This window comes from Syngnathoides biaculeatus, chromosome 7 (genome assembly GCF_019802595.1).
Source record: "Syngnathoides biaculeatus isolate LvHL_M chromosome 7, ASM1980259v1, whole genome shotgun sequence".
Classification (NCBI taxonomy): domain Eukaryota; kingdom Metazoa; phylum Chordata; class Actinopteri; order Syngnathiformes; family Syngnathidae; genus Syngnathoides; species Syngnathoides biaculeatus.
The window spans coordinates 4,904,007-4,921,137 of NC_084646.1; the positions used below are offsets into that span (position 1 = coordinate 4,904,007).

Consider the following 17,131-nt stretch of genomic DNA (forward strand, 5'->3'; position numbering starts at 1 on the left):
AAAACTAAAGTAAAACTTTTTCTTCTGTGGTTTGTTTTTCCTGTCTACAGAAAAGCTCGCAGAAGCCCAGAGACGCTTTGCCACCCTGCAGAATGAGCTGCAGTCCTCGCTGGACGCCCAGCGCGAGAGCAATGCTCCGCCCGGGCTCCGCAAGCGCAAGACCGTGTTCCACCTGTCGCAAGAGGAGCGCTGCAAGCACCACAACATCAAGGACCTGAAGCTTGCCTTCAGTGAGTTCTACCTGAGCCTCATCCTGCTGCAGAACTACCAGGTATTGTCATCTTAACACATTTCTTTAACAGCTCCAAAAAATATTTGAAGATCAGTTTAAAAGGTTACCGAATGCCTCCTCGGAAAAATATTGTCTCTAGTTACAAAGGAAAATTCAGGATATGAAAGGGAAAAAATGGGGGCTGGATTCGCAGCCCCTAAATTCCACCAAACATAAACATCCTGTATCTTGATGTGTTTGGTGAGATAGGGCTGCTCTCCCATTGGCTATTACTGTAGGCTCTTCCTGGCATCACATTGGCTAGGAGTGATGTCAATCTTTACCCATCCTGTATTTTGGTTTGTGTGGCACGATAGAGCTGCTCTCCCATTGGCTATCGCCGACCATCTTCCTGGCATCCCATTGGCCAGGAGGGACATCAATTTTTACCCATGATGCTTTTCGTTTCCCTTGAACAATTGACAGTCACTGAATCACAATAGCTCTTATTGGTGAAGTGAAAGTTTTTCGTGAGTTTTTCATTTGTATTTTTTGCAAATGTAATCATCTTTTATCATCATGGCCCCCAAGAAACTTTAGTGAAATTAAGTTCTGTGCATTCGTCCATTCGTACGTATGTTTTCTCTCAACTGTCAAAGGTGTGCCCCCTCCTCCTTCCCCCACGATCCCTTTTGCTTGTCACTCACCCTTCTTCTTCTTCGGATAATCACCCAAGAGAAAAGTAAATGAACATAATTTTTATTATTCTTTACAAAATGTTCTTTTCATGAAGAAGGGGCGGGGGCTTGGAATGGATTAAGCTATTTACATGTAAAAATCACTTCTGCTCACGAAAAATTCATGTTATCAAATGACTTCCGGAATGGGTTAATTTAATAAGTAGAGGTACTACTGTATAAGGCTCAAGGTGCAATTACTTTTCACACAAGGCTTGATGGATTTGGATTTTTTCCCCACTTACTCATTAATCATTTAGAGATTGCATTTCATATTTACTTCAATTGTCCTTATCAGAATGCTCTGAAACGCAAATGTGATTTTTAAAGTCAGAATTCAAGAGTGGGGTAATTACTCTTTTGCACACCACTCTATATACCACCTCCTGGAACAGATTAATATTGGGAATATGTATCCATTATGGCGGCACGGTGGCTCAGCTGGTAACGTGTTGGCCTCACAGTACTGAGGTCCTGGGTTCAGGCAAAGAAAATGGATGGATGTATCCAATATCAAATCAGACTATAGGTCAAAAAGCCTCCTTAAATTGATTGTCATTGATTTCAGAGGGTCCACTGAATACTGAAAACTCTCTTTGGGTGTCCACAGAATTTAAATTTCACCGGGTTCCGTAAGATCCTGAAGAAACATGACAAGATTCTGGATACCTCCCGTGGGGCAGACTGGCGTGTGGCACACGTGGAGGTGGCGCCATTTTACACCTGCAAGAAGATTACACAGCTCATCACGGAGACTGAGGTTTGCACCATAGACTGATTGGCAAAAATAAAAAAACATTTTTTTGATGCATGTTTGCGCATCCAGACGTTGGTGACCACAGAGCTGGAGGGAGGAGATCGTCAGCGGGCAATGAAGAGATTACGAGTTCCTCCGCTGGGGGCCGCTCAGGTCAGAATTGCTGCACGGTCACACTACCAAGACCTTTTTAACATATTTGACGCTGAATAGAAATTCCTCCTGGTGCTTGTTAACATTCCAAAACGAGCCTTGAACTATTGCCAGAACATCTTTTAGGATGAGAAATTTGTCAATTCAGTATGCACCTGGATGATCATGATAAATTACAATCTAAGAAGCTTTTTGACGAAAAAAAAAAAAAACATTTTCAGCCTGTTTTAAAACATCCATTTCACTCTAAAACAGATGTTAAGATTAAGGTTTAGTACAATCTATTACACAAATCTATTGCCATACACACATAAATTACCAAGTTTTTAGAATAATTATTATCCATTATGTATTTCAATTGGAATAATGATGATACAGGGCATCATTAACATGACATACTAAGAAGATTTGAAATAAGCTGTCTCTGCACCTAAAATTGGCCGACTCAATTACTTAAAACTCACTTAAAATAAATACAAAATCTACTTTTTTCCCCCCTCTGGCTGTTCCCTCATTTTGAGATGTTAAGATTTTTTTAATTGCTTTTTTGTAGTTTTATTTTTTACTATTTTTTAAATTGCCGTTGTTACCTTTGTTTTATAATAGTCTTATGGTGGAGCAAAATAGTATATAGCCACCAATTGGGCAGGTTCTCTGGCTCCAAAACGGCCTGATTTTTAAAGGATGTATTTCCAAATTGTGGTTAAAAATAAGTATTTGGGGCCACCTACAAACAAGCAAGATTTATGGATCTCAAAAACCTGTAACTTCTTCAAGAGGCTCCACTGTCCATCACTTTTTACCTGCATTAATGGCACCTGTTTCAAACTCATTATCAGTATAAAAGACACCCGTCCACAACCTCAAACAGTCACACTCCAAAACCCATTATCGCCAAGACCAAAGTGCTGTCAAAGGACACCAAAAACAAAATTGTAGACCTGCACCAGGGTGGGAAAACTGATTCTGCAATAGCTAAGCAGTTTGGTGTGGACAAATCAACTGTGGGAGCAATTATTAGAACAGAGAAGACATACAAGACCCTTGATAATCTTCCTCGATCTGTGGCTCCACACAAAATCTCACTGGGTGGGGTCAAAGTGAACAAGATTGGTGAGCCAGAAATCCACAGTCAGACGCAGGGATTTAGTGAATAACCTGCAGAGCTGGTACTAAAGTAACAAAGGTTACAATCAGTAAAACACTACGCCGCGAGGGTCTCAAATCCTGCAGCGCCATACATGTCCCCTGGTTAAGCCGTATATGTCCAGGCCTGTCTGGAGTTTCCTCAAGAGTATTTGGATGATCCAGAAGAGGATTGGGAGGATGTCATACGCTCTGAAAACAAAATAGAAGTTCTTGGTCTAAACCCAACTTGTTGGGTTTGGAGGAGAAAGAATGCTTGGTTGCATTCAAAGAACACCGTAGTTACTGTAAAGATTTGAGGCTGTTTTTCTGCAAACAGACCAGAACAACTGTTTGGTTTAAAGGAAGGAAAGAATGGGACCATGTATTGAGAGATTTGAAGTCAAGACCACTGTGGATGATATGTGTCTGGGTCTTTCGGCATGACAGTGATCCCGAACACACAGCCCAAAGCATTTCAAGGTCCTGGAGTGGCCGAGCCAGTGTCCAGATCTCTACCCCATAGAAGATCTTTGGAGAGAGTTGAAAGTCCGTGTGCCCAGCGACAGCCCCAAAACATCATTGCTCTGGTGTAGGTCTGGTTGGAGGAATGGTCCAAAATATCAGTGACAATGTGTGGAAACCTTACAGAAGACTTACAGAAAACTATTAACCTTAGTCATTGGCAACAGAGTATATAGCTAAGTATTGAGATGACATATTTTTCTCTCGTAGATAAAAATGATAAAAATCATAGGCCTTTCATCTTTTTAAGTGGGAGAATTGGCACAATTGGTGGCTGACTAAATACAGTCTTGCCCCACTGAATAACTCTGTTTTTTTTATCTGTATTTTTTTAGTCATGCTTTGGAAAAACGCTTTTCATATTTTCATGATGTTCATCCATGTTGCTTCAGCCTGCTTTGGCGTGGACGACCTTTCGTGTAGGTCTTTACTGTGGCATCTTCATCATCCTCGCCATCGCCTTTGTCCTAACAGGTAACTCCAGTCAACATTAAAAGGAATTTTATAACTTCATATGTGTGTGTTTGTTGCAAGACTAGGAAGGATTTTCCTGTTTTTTCCCCTCAACCTGTTGTTTCGTCGGTTCTTCAGGCACAGTGTTCATCCGCAAAGAGAACGTGTGGCCTCTGGTGCGGATCTATCGGGGCGGGTTTCTTTTGATCCAGTTCCTCTTCCTCCTCGGCATAAACACATATGGCTGGAGACAGGCGGGAGTCAACCACGTGCTCATCTTTGAGATCAATCCTCGGAACAACCTCTCACACCAACATCTATTTGAGGTCAGAATAAGATATAGAATTAGGAACAGTATTTCTGATCACGGTTATTGTTTGATTCATTTTGCTCCTTTTTTGTGGCACAGATCGCTGGGTTCCTTGGTGTGTTATGGTGTCTCAGCATCCTATCATGTCTCTACTCGGAATACCTCTACCTCCCCATGCAAATCAACCCCCTCGTCCTTTATGGCTTCATGCTACTTTTCCTCATCAACCCCTTCAAGACCTGCTACTACAAGTCACGTTTCTGGCTCCTCAAGCTCCTGGTCAGTAAACGGTCACCTCCATCACACCACTACAGGTTTTGTCATACTATTGATTCGGCATATTACTTTAGCTAAACCATTCACGATTGATTTTGCATTTGTTAGCTGAAAGGACGAGACAGCTATACAGGAAAGCCTCAGTTCTCGGACATCCCCGTTTTCAAACAAATCAGTTTTCGAACAAAAATTTTCGAGATTTTATTGCCTCTATTTTCAATTGAAAATCGGAACTCGGTCACCCCCGACAAAACCCGGAAATAACATAATGCACGCGGCGAAAGCAGCTGACCCCCCCCACAACGCATTTTGTTATTGTCTATTCGAACACCCCCTGAAAAAAAACATAAATAACATCGCGCGCGGCGCAAGCAGTTGACCCACCCACGACGCGTTTTGTTATTGTCAATTTGAACATCCCCCCACAGGAAAAAAAAAACGGAAATGACATACCACGTGCTGCGCAATCAGCGCACTTTAGTTATTCTGTATAACGCCGCCTCTGCACACAGACGTGTCCCGGTAGTGACTGTTGTCTTTCTTCTTATCGAGGACTACCATATTAACCCCCAATCTTGGCTCCAAAGAAGGCAAGTTGCTTGTTTAAAGTTATACTGCACTTTTGTTAATAAAAACAGTTTACAAGGCTGGGGGTCAGGTCGCTACAGATACAGCAATCCACTCCCAACCTAGCATACTCTACTACTAAAGCATACATTTTAAGCAAAAAATAAATATATTTCTTCAATTATTGTATTATATAAAGTATTTAAACTATACTTGTATTTCTACTATGCAGTATATTATCAGGAAAAGCTTAAAAAATGCAATAAAAAGCAGAATTTTTTAGGCTCGGAACGCATTATTTCTTTTTCCATTCATTGTAATGGTAAACAGAGATTCGGTTATCGAACAAATCACTTCTCGAACCGTTTTCTGGAACGGATTGTTGTTGAGAACAGAGGCATCACTGTAAGTTTTGAATTTTGATCCAGACTTATATCAATATTCTCTGTTAAATGAGATACTGTGAACGTGCTAAATGTTGAGCAAAAAAAAATTATAATTTTAAGTCAAATAAATTATAATCATGTAATGTACCATATATTGTAAAGATCATTTAATAACATTGGCAATTTGGTACCTTGGTCTTCGCTAGAAGGTTACTTAACCACTATCACGTTGCAATATAGAAGTCATCAACACTGTGTTAACAAAAAAAAAAAAACAGGAGCCACAATAATATAAAAGCGTGCAATTGTACCAAGTACATAATCTGGAGAAACTCAGAATAAATAACTATCGAATAACATGATTAAAAATGAAAACATGAAATAAAATTACATTATACTCACCAGACATTTCACACAACAGATGTATTTGACTTGGTTGTAACAAGTTTTGCTCTTACCAACCAGTCAGCGGGTAGAGAAATGTCAACGTCGTGTCCCTCTGGGGACAAATTTGAAATCTAAATTGGACTCCGTCGCATTGCTAATATGATATGAATTACATTGCCATCACTAGCGAATTCTGAATGCCTGAGGAAGAATAGATTGGCATAGTAACACACAGAGATTGAAATCTGCTTGGGAAAAAAATGCTACCATTCACATACCTTTATGGCTCAATTTTAGTTCTATGGACACTTTTTTTTTTTTTTGGTTGCTTGACACATTGAGTGTGTGCGTGCAGGTTGTGTGCGTGTGTGTGACACGTGTATCTGCCACAAAGATGAATACTTTGTCCAATTCCAATGTGTATCTCAAGTCTTATGTTGACAAAACCCTCCTGTCTTTGCTCTTTGTCTGAGCTGCACTCCATGACCACATTGTGTATGCGTGTGCGTGAGTGTATTTTAACGGTATGTGAGTGTGTGTGTTGACGGATAATAGAATGCATTCTCATCCCAGGGGAGGTCTCGGCTGTGACTGTGCAATCATTACCGGCATAGATCCATCAGTATGCTGAAGCCCTGAGCTCCTCTTCTTCCTCCTCCCCTTCCTTTGCTTCTCCTCCAGTGGTGCCACCCCCACACCCCCACCCCCCTTTTACCCTTCCACATACCGTTGTCCTTTGCTTCAAATCTCCCCGCGGTCTTCCCGCTCGGTTATAGTTCGGTAACCATCTGCGATCTCAATTTGTTATGCATGATCAAACGAAGTCGGGTATAATTTGTGGGTTTATGAGGTGTCTCATATTGTCATCAGGTTCTTGCGATGGAATATTGTTAATAGTTACATGTGCAAGCAAACAATGTTGGAGCGTGTTCATCTAAGCCAGGCGTGAGCCCGTCTTGACAATAAAAGAAGGCAGATGTGACAAAGAATTCATTGGAGGACAAATCGCGACTAGGTTATTATTGTTTGCTAAAGCGATGAACCAGAGGTTTTATCGCATAAAATGGGCACATACAGTCAATAGACTCGATCAATACACAGTGTGATTGACAGGTTATATTGCTTGTGTGTTTTTTGACATTTTCAGCGTGTATTTGTGTGCGTATATGAAATGTGTGTGTGTTGTCGTTTTGAGGGTGTACCTAGTGAGAGGAGAGTCAGTGCTAAATGTCACATGTGGCCTGAGGGTGGAAGTGAATAATGAAGGGTCGAAGCATTTTACAAAAGGTTTAAGAACTCTCCTCCAGCTAAAGTCAGGTTGCAAATACACACACCACCTGTATATATTAGTGGCACCTTATTCAATAACATATCAGATACAGTACCAAAAAAAAATCTTAAAAGCTTCTTTTGCTAAGCTAATGAGGCTCACTCTGGATTGCCACTGTTACTTGAACAGTTTATTATTGGGGTTGTACTTTGCAATTTTGTGGAACTGCTTCATAACGGGAATGCAAATGTGGTGAAGATTGCTGCGTTTCAAAGAGGGTTTTGCTCGTTTTACCCTTTAGCTATCGCTGATGGTTTTCACCCTGGAAAATTTGGGAGAGCAGTGTAAGCGCAAAAACAAAGGTTAAAGGGGTCATCCAGTGGTTTGCATTAACAAATGTATCCAATAGGTTATATAATATGTACTCCATCTTGATAATGTGATGTTAAATCCTCTCTCATTTAATAGTGTTTTGAGAAGATTTTTATCGACAATTACAAATTTTCAGGGCCGCTGCCATTTTTGCGAGTCACATGACCTACGTGAGCATATGTGATGTGTTACGTGCCGTTCCAAACGCTCGATTACATGGGACACCATGACGCCCAGTGCTGATTTCTCGGATTTATCCTCATTTGATGAAGAAATAACAGTATCGGTTGATCGAGAAGACGGAGGAATACTTCCATACAGAGCGGCTGAGCCATGAGCTCGCTCCCCGTCCGAGCGGTCGGGGGAGCTCGTCAGACTCCGCATTATTCCACCCAAAGAACAATCCGAATATTCTACATTTACAGCTGACCGGCGGAGCTCGCTCGCAGGGGAGCAAGCTCACGGCTCCGCCACTCGGCGGAGCTCAGCTCACGGCACCACCACTCGGCGGCATTATTTACAGCCACAGGTTCAAATCTGTATGGAAGTATTCCTCCGTCTTCCCAATCAACTGATACTGCTATTTCTTCATCAGATGAGGATAAATCGGAGAAATCAGCATTGGGCGCAAATGGTGTCCCATGTAATCGAGCCTTTGTTGCGGCACGGTACATGTCACATCCGCGCACGTAGGTCATGTGACTCGCGAAAATGGCAGCACCCTTGAAATTCATGATTGTCGATACAAATCTTCTCAAAACAATATTAAATGAGAAGATTTAACATCACATTGTCAAAATAGAGTACATATTACATGACCTATTGGATACATTGTTCATGCAAAGCACTGGATTTCCCCTTTAAAGTCTCGGAATTTTGATTGTTCTTGGAACATAAACAAATAGTACTACAAAAGAAATTCATCACTCTGATAATTCGGGAGTAAAAGATTTAATGATCATTACATGTGTGTCAAATTATATGTCGCCCAACTGAAATTCATCTTCGTTTAGTGTGTCCTGTGGTGTGCCGATGAGGCATTCTGCCGCATGCGTGGTGTAAATCATTTAGTGTGTTGTTCACTGCTTGCTAATAAGAGACAATTATATGCTGATTCAGTGTTAACTGCCCTAAATTACAGTTTAACTCCCTCCAATCTCCTCGTTTAATAAAGCAGCTCGGCACTTCTATTGTATGATTCAGTGCATTCCTACAGCACTGCATCGCAACCACACAAATTAATATACAGTTTTGTTAAATACCGCTGACAAATTATGACCGTTATCATATTTATGTAGGCAGATTATTTTTCATACACTTCTTGTATTGGATTCCATTAGGCTGTGTTCATAATGAAGTTTCCATTTAGTGTAAAACAAACTAAAAACTAAAGCTGCTTGTTTGCTTCCAGTTCCGAGTGTTCACGGCACCGTTTCACCGAGTGGAATTTGCGGACTTCTGGCTGGCGGACCAGCTCAACTCGCTGGTAGTGGTCCTGATGGACCTGGAATATCTTATCTGCTTCTACATCTTTGAGCTGCAGTGGAACAACAGCAAGGGCCTGTTGCCCAAAACAAACGGTGCGTCATACATTCTTCCAATGCCTTGCTTAATTTAATTATATCTAACACCTGATGATGGGTTCTTTGTCACATGGTACTGTGGGGGCTGGAGGCTGTGTTTGGGCTCGCCGTTGATTGAATATAGATTACTGCAAAACATTCCTCCAACTGTAATAATAAAAAAAAATGTTCTGGAAAATAAATATCAAAGATGTCCTTTATAACTATTTGTCGTTGACTTCCTCACAGTGTCTACTCACACTTGTGGGTACACAAAAAAAAATCTTAAATCATGCAACCCGGCACAGACCACAAAAAACCAAACAACCGTTATCCACATCAGTAGCCAACTTTTCACCATTTGCCTGAATTCTGTCATTAAGATCCACGCATTATTTACTGAGAATTTGAGAATGTCGAGAAAAAAAAAGGTCAACCTGTGTACTGTATACCCACACCTAATGGCAGTTGAGCTCCAAAATATATTATATAATATATGAATTTCCTTGTTTGAGGTAACAATAATTATGCTCTTCTTTTAGAAAACTGGATTTAAGTGACATTTTGATTGCCTTCCACCAAGTGTTTAAAAAGCAAAATTTAATGGAAATAAGTATCATATCATTTATAGTACTTATTGGAGTCATTATCTTATTCAGCATAGTGGTACTTGGGGAGACTTTAATTTGTTCCGTGACTATGAATAACCACGTTCTGTTACTCCAAATACTCATCTCAAATCATCTCTCCTTGTTGAAATGAATGAAAATGCCATTAATCCATTCCAGCCTCTCCAAAAACGTTTGTTTTAATGAGAGAAATAGCACTCTACAATATTGTACTTTATAACAGCATACAGAAATAACATTATTAAATCAAACCTTTTTTGCATCAATTCAATTGACATTGTGCTGTTCCTTCTGGTGTACCCCCTCGGCCAACTGGGGCAGCTTAGCACAGACATACAGATACACATGGACCCTGGTCAAAACGCCTCAGAGAGACAATAATTTTAGTTGGTCTCCTCAAAGGAAAAACAATACATGACTGTTGGGGTTGTTACATTGTCTTTCTACATGAGTTTATCCACCGTTTCTGTTGAAATCTGCTTATTAAAGGGTTATAACACTGCAACACCAGTGCTATTTGTTAGCCCCTCCCAGGGAATTTGCATCATTTGTGAGCGTTAAACCGAAAGAGACATTATTACGGCTAAAAGTTTTGTGGTTGTTTTAAAATCACATTTAATTCTCATTTTAATTCTCGTTTTATTTTGAGTTTGAGAGTCGCAGTTTAGGGATGACTGTGTTAGCAGTAGTACCATTTCCTTTATTGTCACAGTTTAAAGTGATACCTGTGACCCGATTAAACAATGGAGTGCTCCATATCTCACAATGATATCTCATAATATCTCACGTAATCTCACAATAATGAAGGCTGTCAATCAAACGGCAGTGAACGTGCCAAAAGTGACCAATCCCGTCTGTTTCCCTTTCAGACTCCAGCAGCTTCGTATGCCACAGCTACTCGTACGGCCTGCGGGCCATCATCCAGTGTCTGCCCGCCTGGCTGCGTTTCATCCAGTGCCTCAGGCGTTATCGAGACACCAAGAGGGCCTTCCCCCACCTGGTGAATGCTGGCAAATATTCCACCACCTTCTTTGTGGTCACATTTGCCGCCCTCTACGCCACACACAGAGGTAACACAAAGACACACACGAACACCTCTTCACAGTGCAGATCATACGTTGCAGCTACGGTGGTACCTCAGTTTTCGAACGTCTCTGTTGTCGTACAAATCAGTTTTCCAACGAAAATTGAGATTTTTTTAATTTGGTTTTCAAACAAAAATCGGTATTCGAATGCCCCGCCCAGCTGACCCACGACAATTTTTTATTGTGCTTTTGAACACACAGCCGAAAAAAACAGAAATGACGTAACGCGCGCAACGCAACCAGTTGACCCACACACTCTGCACGTGGACGTGTCCCGGTAGTGACTTTTTTTTTTTCTTCCAATTGAGCAATATTAACCCCCGATCATGGCTCCAAAGAAGACAAGTGGATCTGCTGGTTCTGAAAAAAGGAAAGTGGTGCGTAAAACTGTCAACTTCAAGAAGGATTTGATAGCCGAATACGAATCTGGTGTGCGTGTTTCTGAGCTATCGAAGGAGTATGGCGCGGCGAAATCGTACAGCACCATTCTGAAACAGAAGGATGCCCTCAAAGCAAGTGATGTTGCTAAAGAAGCAACCGTGTTGACCAAGCAGAGGCCACAGATCTTTGAGGAGGTCGAAAAGTTGCTTCTTATTTTCATTTGTAGAGCACTGCAAAATTTCAATGACGTTGTTATGCGCCACTTCAGAAAGGTGCTCAAAAGACGGCAGAAACAGTCTGCATTAGATTCTTTGTTAAAAAGGAGCCAGTCACTCCCACCGAAGACATTTGAAACTGTTGTTTTGAATTGCTTTTTTCTTTTGTTCCATTAACCCTGTTAGGTTGGATGTTTTGGAGACAAGGTTCAAGAAAGCAGACTTCGATGGTTTGGACATGTCCAAAGGCGAGAGAGTGAGTATATTGGTAGAAGGGTGCTGAGGTTGGAGCTGCCAGGCAAAAGAGCGAGAGGAAGACCAAAGAAAAGGTTGTTGGATGTGGTGCGGGAGGACTGTGGATGTTAGAGAGGAAGATGCACGAGATAGGCTTAGACGGAAAAAGATGACACGCTGCGGCGACCTCTAAGTGGGACAAGCCGAAAGGAAAAGAAGAAGAAGATTTAAACTACATATGTATTTTTACTATGCAGTTTATTAGCAGGAAAAACTAAAAAAAACACTTTAAAAAAATATTTTTTAGGCTTGGAACACATCATTTCATTTTCCATTCATCATAATGGGCAAATATGCTTCGGTTTTCGAACGTTTCACTTTTCAACCAGCCTTCTGGAACGGATTGTCGTCGAAAACCGAGGCACCACTGTATTTGCTATAAGAGGACAGTCCATCATCTCAAGAAGTAATATTGGCCTTCAGGAAGCATATAACCGCACAGGGTTTTGTATTCAGGTATGTGTCGGAAGTAAGGGTGACCTTGAGCTTATGAATGCCAGCATTTGGCCTTCGTTCAGCTGTCAGCGCCAGCAGCTCTATATTAAAGTAATGGAAAAGGTTTGTGGAACGCATCCACGGGTAAACAAGGTGTTGATCTCTCTGTTCAATGTGAGGGTCACACAGGTTAGAGAGACAAAAAGACAGCCGACAGTCTCTGCAGGAGCAGGGAAAAAAAAACATTGACCAGATGAAAATGTGTGGTACGTTAAAAGTCAAGTCACTTTTCATCTGACAGTCTCATAATCAGCCTGCAGTTATTCTCATCTAGGAGGCGGATCGCAAAGGAGTTAATGCTCAAAGACCGTAAAAGCTTCTCCGGCTCTGTGTTGCGATAGTCCACCGCACATTCTGGTCCGCTCGGTTAGTTTCAAAGCATCTCCTTTTCCCCCTTTCTCACTCAGATGTCAGTTCATAGATTTTTTTTTTCTTCCAAGCAAAGTCCAGCTCTTCCCCTTTTTGACAAATCTGGTTTCCCATCTTATTAAATTCTGATATTCACCCACATGCCACAACATTAGGTACACCTCGAATTTCTGCCTTTTCAAAGGTATTAATGACGTTTGACACTTCTTAGATGTATTAATTTACCCATGTATTTATAATTGTGGCACAATTGTGGTGGAAAAAAATAGCAGTACAACAGGGGAGTTTGAAACACTCCCTCTGCTTTTTGTATTTTTCTTTTTAAATCATTCTAATGTTTATTTAAAATGTAGCCGGACAGAAGAAGGGTTTTAGAGTATACACAGAAGGACAGAACTGACAATGGGAATAGGAGTCCAAACCACAGCAGTACAATAGTTGGACAGTTTAGGTATTTGACAACAATTACCGTAATTTCCAGCCTATGAGCCTCAACTTTTTTCACATGGTTTCAACCCTGCGGTTTATGCGGTGATGCGGCTAATTTGTAAATTTTTTTCTAACGGCCGCAAGGCGGCACTTGAACAGAAAAGGTAAGAGTGAGACCGGTGGAATATATGTGGCGAGGAAGTGACTTTTACCGGTCCGGCCCTGTTAGCGCTGCGCTAGCGTGTTACTGCTGTGTCTCTGATTTTTACCGGTATGTTTTTTTTAACCGGCCCTGTTAGCGTGGTGCTAGCGTTGAACTCCATCCTTTTTCATAAATATCTCGTGTTTCAATGTGGGTTTCAATGTGGGCACTTGTGGCTTTTACACAGCTGCAGCGTATGTATGTACCAAATGGTATTTCCTTTACAAATGTCCTGGGTGAGGCTTATAACCAGGTGCGCTCTGTAGGCCGGGAATTACAGTAACCTTAGGGCACCTAGGTAGGGGAGTGGCACCCAGTTCCCAGGAGCCAGGGCGGTCCCCAAGGCCAACCAAAGCGCCCCGACCAGTCCCAAAGCAAGTACCCCACTGGCCCCACCACCGCCGCCCCCATCAATCCCAGAGAGCATTTGGGCCCAAGCCACCAACCGAGCCCAGCGAGGGAGCCAGCTGCCACCCAAAAAAATGTCACAGCCCGCCAAAAGCGAGCCTATATTAAGCACCCGTCGTAAGCAATGATGGGCGAGGGCGCCAGGAGAGGGGCGAGGAAGACTGGGACCAAAGAGGGTGTTATGGGGGGAGCGGGGATCCCAAATTAAAGCTATTTCTAATAGTTTGCTTTAATTCCTCCTTGGCTGAATACCATCCATGTGATACAAAGCAAACAAGGAAGACACTGAGAGAGGCCTGTAGGTACCAAATGACATTAAGCCCCATCCTCCTCCTTCCTCCGTTCTGGAAGCCGTCGACTAATGGCCTCACTTCATGTCTTATTCTCTATGAAGCCGTCTTTCATCCCACACCAGAATGAAGGCGTGAACCTCGAGCTGGGTTCATTGATGAGGATGGTGGGAAATTGGACACGTGCACACATGGAGTGCGGATATTTGATATAATCTTCCACTCAAAGAAAGACATGAGTAATATCCAATCTTGAAAGACGTATCAGATTACCATTTTTATTACTGTAGTTGTAGTTTATGATTCCGGTTGTACAACCTTGCATCATATGGAGAGCTGGCTTTAATATGTATTTTAGTTCCAGACTGTTTAAAGATAATTACCACATTTACACATAAAGAGTGACGGCAGATTGTATCACTGATTTTGATCTGATATGGTAATGAAGGTGTACCAAAGTGACTCACGGCCATTGTTGCTACTGACTGAGTGAAATCAGGAACTGATTTGTCTGCCGGAGACAAATTCCTTCTGTGTGATTCTGATTCTGATGTTGACGGAGGCTCGTGGTCAGCGTTGAGTCCATCAGGCCAGGTCTCGCCGTTCATTTGTCATCAGCTCGTCCGGGAGGATGTGTGACGAGCATCGCTAAACGCATCGCCGACAGCACTTGATGGTGTTTTTATGTGACCTCACCGCCTCGCTCCTTCCTGGAATGCCTCGTGTTGTTCTGCGGGAAAACATCGAAGGACAAAACCAATAAATTTTAGTCTTCTGTGTTAAGATGATATCACCGCCAAGATAAATATTCAAGTCAGTGCTCTAGGAATTAAAAATGCCCCCTCTATATTAAATGCCACTTCCAAGATGCTCAAAAGCCTCTGACCAGACAGATGATGGATGGATTTAAATTGAAAGTTAGAATGAGCGTCACGGTGGATGACTTGTTAGCACCTCTGCCTCCAAGTTCTGAGGGCCCGGGTTCAAATCCAACCTTGTGTATGTGGAGTTTCCGTGCTCTCTAGCTGTCTGCATGGTTTTTCTCCAGGTACACTGGTTTTCGTCCCAGATCCCCAAAACATTCACTGTAGGTAGGTTGTTTGCTGTGGTGTGATCATTTTAACAACATCATCACTTGCACAGGCAGAGTGTGGGGCAATATAAGCTTCTTCTGCTCACAGATGTGAAATGCAGTTGTTCCTCACTGCCTCGTGAGCGCCATCATACAGTAGCTTACATCCACGCTAAAACATGTGCTGACATGTATGTAGTGTTTGTTTAAGTGTACTGTACTTTGGTGGACAAGTCACACAACACCATTTGGAAATGTTGGCACTGTGATTAGACAATGTATTTAAGTTGGCGTTTTGTCACTGGCATTCACTAGTTTGTTGAGTATGTTTTCCCGCACACAGGGTTACTCCGCCACTGCGCCATTATAGCCCGGTCACGCTTTTACTTGTCGGACATTGTTTCTTGTGTTTTGGATCCTGCCTTCTTGGACTGTGTCGTCGTGCACAACTTTCGTTTATAATAAGACCCACTGAACATCATGTCCTCGTCTTGGAGTCCTGCATTTTGGTCTACCTGTGCACCGTTGGTTCGTGACAACCACATTGTAAGGCGCCATGTCTAAAGTGGCCCCTCGCCTATTTAGAAGAGAATTTAAGACTTGTACAATCATGAAAATACATTAAATATAAAAAAAAATTAAACTTGGAGAGCAAAATCCATGAATATGCGGGGCCCCAAACCGTGAACCACGATTGGCCAAGGGCACACTGTATGGCTCTCGCCCGCATTTGGAGCACGTCCACAACCCTAGTGAGGATAAGCTCTGTAGAAAATGGATGGATGGAAGTGAGAATAAAAACATTAAAATATAGAAAAAAGATTAGCTCATAATTCACAAGTTATACAATTTGTGCCAGCCTGATGCATGCAAGTCAGCAATATTTGCTAAATGCTTTGGGCGGCCATATAAATGTACGAGAGTCATCACATGTAAAGAAAAAAATGCAGAAGTTGAGAATGAGCCATGAATATTTTTAAACACTTGTCTGTTTCTAATTTCTGCCAAGATGGAAAACAAATTTCCCAAAACCATTCAAGTCAACCACAAAAAAGGAATATTACTAAAATTATACTTATTATACTAAAATAATACTGACCAAGCTTGTAGCGCACCGAACTGGTATATCAAATCAAGTTTTCCTATTGCACTTAACTGAAATGCCACTAATCCGTTCCAGCCCAGCAGTTCCGCCCTCCAAAACAACACTGTTTTTGGATTACTTTAATCAATTAGTATTGTGTTGTACGAAAAATGTAACAGCATCAAAAGAACTGTTTTCATAATGTGTAATTACTGTAAAGCCGAAAGTCTCTTCTGCATATTTGTTCTTCCTTTTGGGGGTGGTAAAATAAATGCTTCCGAGCCTAAAACAATGCAACTGTAAAAAAACATACACATAATAACATACAATAATTAAAACACATTTTACAAGGAATAAAATGTACATAGTGTACAGAGTAACTGTGCATGACAGTATGTGTGATAGTTTAAAAGCCTGCATGGAATTACACAATTTTCCAGTACTATCCATTCCACTAATTGTAACAGCTGAGTTACAGAGACAGTGTTTCATATATACTTATTAATAATGTCAGTGGAACAGTGGATCAGCTGGAAAGCGTTGGTCTCACAGTTCTGAGGTCGTGGCTTCAATGCCGGACCCACCTGTGTGGAGTTTGCATGTTCTCTCCGTGCCTGCGTGGGTTTCCTCCGGGCATTCTGGTTTCCTCCCACATCCCAAAAACATGCAACATTAATTGGACACTCTGAATTGCCCCAAGGTGTGATTGTGAGTGGGGCTGTTTGTCGCGATAGTTCAGGGTGTACCTGGCCCCCTGCCCGTCGACGGCCGGAATAGGCTCCAGCACTACCGCGACACTTATGATGATAAGCAGCTAAGAAAATCGCTGGATGGATGGATGGATATTATGTCATATGAAAAGTCTGTTTTTATGAAACCTGCTCTGCCCAATGAGAGGCCGGATGTGGAACACAGCTCAGCTGGAAATGTAACAAAGCCAGAGCTGACAGCTTTTACAACTTCATTTAATGTACTGAGCCCTGTCAGCGATGAGGCGAGAACGTGCTACAGCACACTCAAATGCACGTTAACCGATAAAGACGAACGACGCTTTAACCGAGCGCCGATAACGCCAAGCACGATCTGG

The 17,131-nt window shown here is 41.9% G+C and overlaps 1 protein-coding gene across 1 annotated transcript in view; it reads left to right on the top strand.

The window, feature by feature from the left end:
• xpr1a (xenotropic and polytropic retrovirus receptor 1a) overlaps positions 1–17,131 on the top strand; it is an 82,694-nt gene that overhangs the window by 50,466 nt on the left and 15,097 nt on the right. The window contains exons 4-11 of the mRNA XM_061824443.1: positions 51–271; positions 1,559–1,708; positions 1,775–1,858; positions 3,901–3,982; positions 4,100–4,287; positions 4,371–4,550; positions 8,941–9,109; positions 10,590–10,790. Coding sequence (XP_061680427.1) covers positions 51–271; positions 1,559–1,708; positions 1,775–1,858; positions 3,901–3,982; positions 4,100–4,287; positions 4,371–4,550; positions 8,941–9,109; positions 10,590–10,790 — 1,275 coding nt within the window. The remainder of the gene's footprint in view (positions 1–50; positions 272–1,558; positions 1,709–1,774; positions 1,859–3,900; positions 3,983–4,099; positions 4,288–4,370; positions 4,551–8,940; positions 9,110–10,589; positions 10,791–17,131) is intronic.